We start from the raw sequence: 819 nt of genomic DNA on the forward strand, positions 1-819 counted from the left end.
AACACTTCGCCTCATTTTTTGTGCAGTCATAGATGTCGAATTCTGCAATGCAAATAATACGATTTTTGTTTTTAATTTGGTTGCATTTTTTTCCCCCCCAAAATTAGACGCAGGCGTATTGGTATTTCACTTAATTATTATCACACCCTTTTGAGTTACGTAATGCTACTTATGTATGTACTTATGTATGTACTAGCATTGCTTCACACAAAGTAATTCGAATGTCTTTTCTGTCTCAAAATTCAGTTCATTTTCATTTAAATTTTGTTTCACAATTGCACACACACACCTCTTGAATGATATGCCGCTGACGATTTCGATGTTGTTGCTCCTGGCGGCACGATTCAATGCGGTAATACCTTTAACTGCTAAACAGGTGGTTATATCCTCAGTTTCGAAGCAGTTGCCTAGATAGCGGGCGGCAAGCGCCAGCGTACCACCATTCTCACCCTCGATGCGATTGTCTTGCACGCTTGGTGCGGCCCAAGCGCAGCTGACAATGAGCAGGGATGCGATTGCGAATGCGACGAACACTTTCATTTTCACAAAGATTAAGTTAGATAACACGCACAACAAATGAATTTAACCGAATATCCAAATTGTTTGAGCCGTAAGGTACTTTTAACGCGACACTTTCGTTTAGTTCGCGAACGTGCAGTACTTGAGAGCGTTAAGATGAATTTGATGTACTTGTCTCGAGGTAGACACCCTTTTATACTGGTTCCTAAAAAATATAGTCAGAGTTTGTAAGCTGCTGCTGCTGCTGCTACTGGCACCGGCGCTGGAGCGCCGCAAAATTCATTACAAAACAATTTTACC

At 41.4% G+C, this 819-nt stretch overlaps 1 protein-coding gene across 1 annotated transcript; it reads right to left on the reverse strand.

Moving 5' to 3' along the window:
- Positions 1-289: 289 nt before the first annotated feature.
- On the reverse strand, positions 290-540 carry LOC108354810 (uncharacterized; the record flags this gene model as incomplete). The annotated part of the gene is made up of 1 exon (XM_017605978.1): positions 290-540. A coding segment is annotated over exon 1 (251 nt), but the record flags the coding sequence as incomplete, so codon positions are not given.
- Between the last annotated feature and the right edge of the window lie 279 nt (positions 541-819).

The sequence above is a fragment of the Rhagoletis zephyria genome, unplaced genomic scaffold (assembly GCF_001687245.7).
Source record: "Rhagoletis zephyria isolate East Lansing unplaced genomic scaffold, Rhagoletis_zephyria_1.1 Rzeph_scaffold_39428, whole genome shotgun sequence".
NCBI lineage: Eukaryota > Metazoa > Arthropoda > Insecta > Diptera > Tephritidae > Rhagoletis > Rhagoletis zephyria.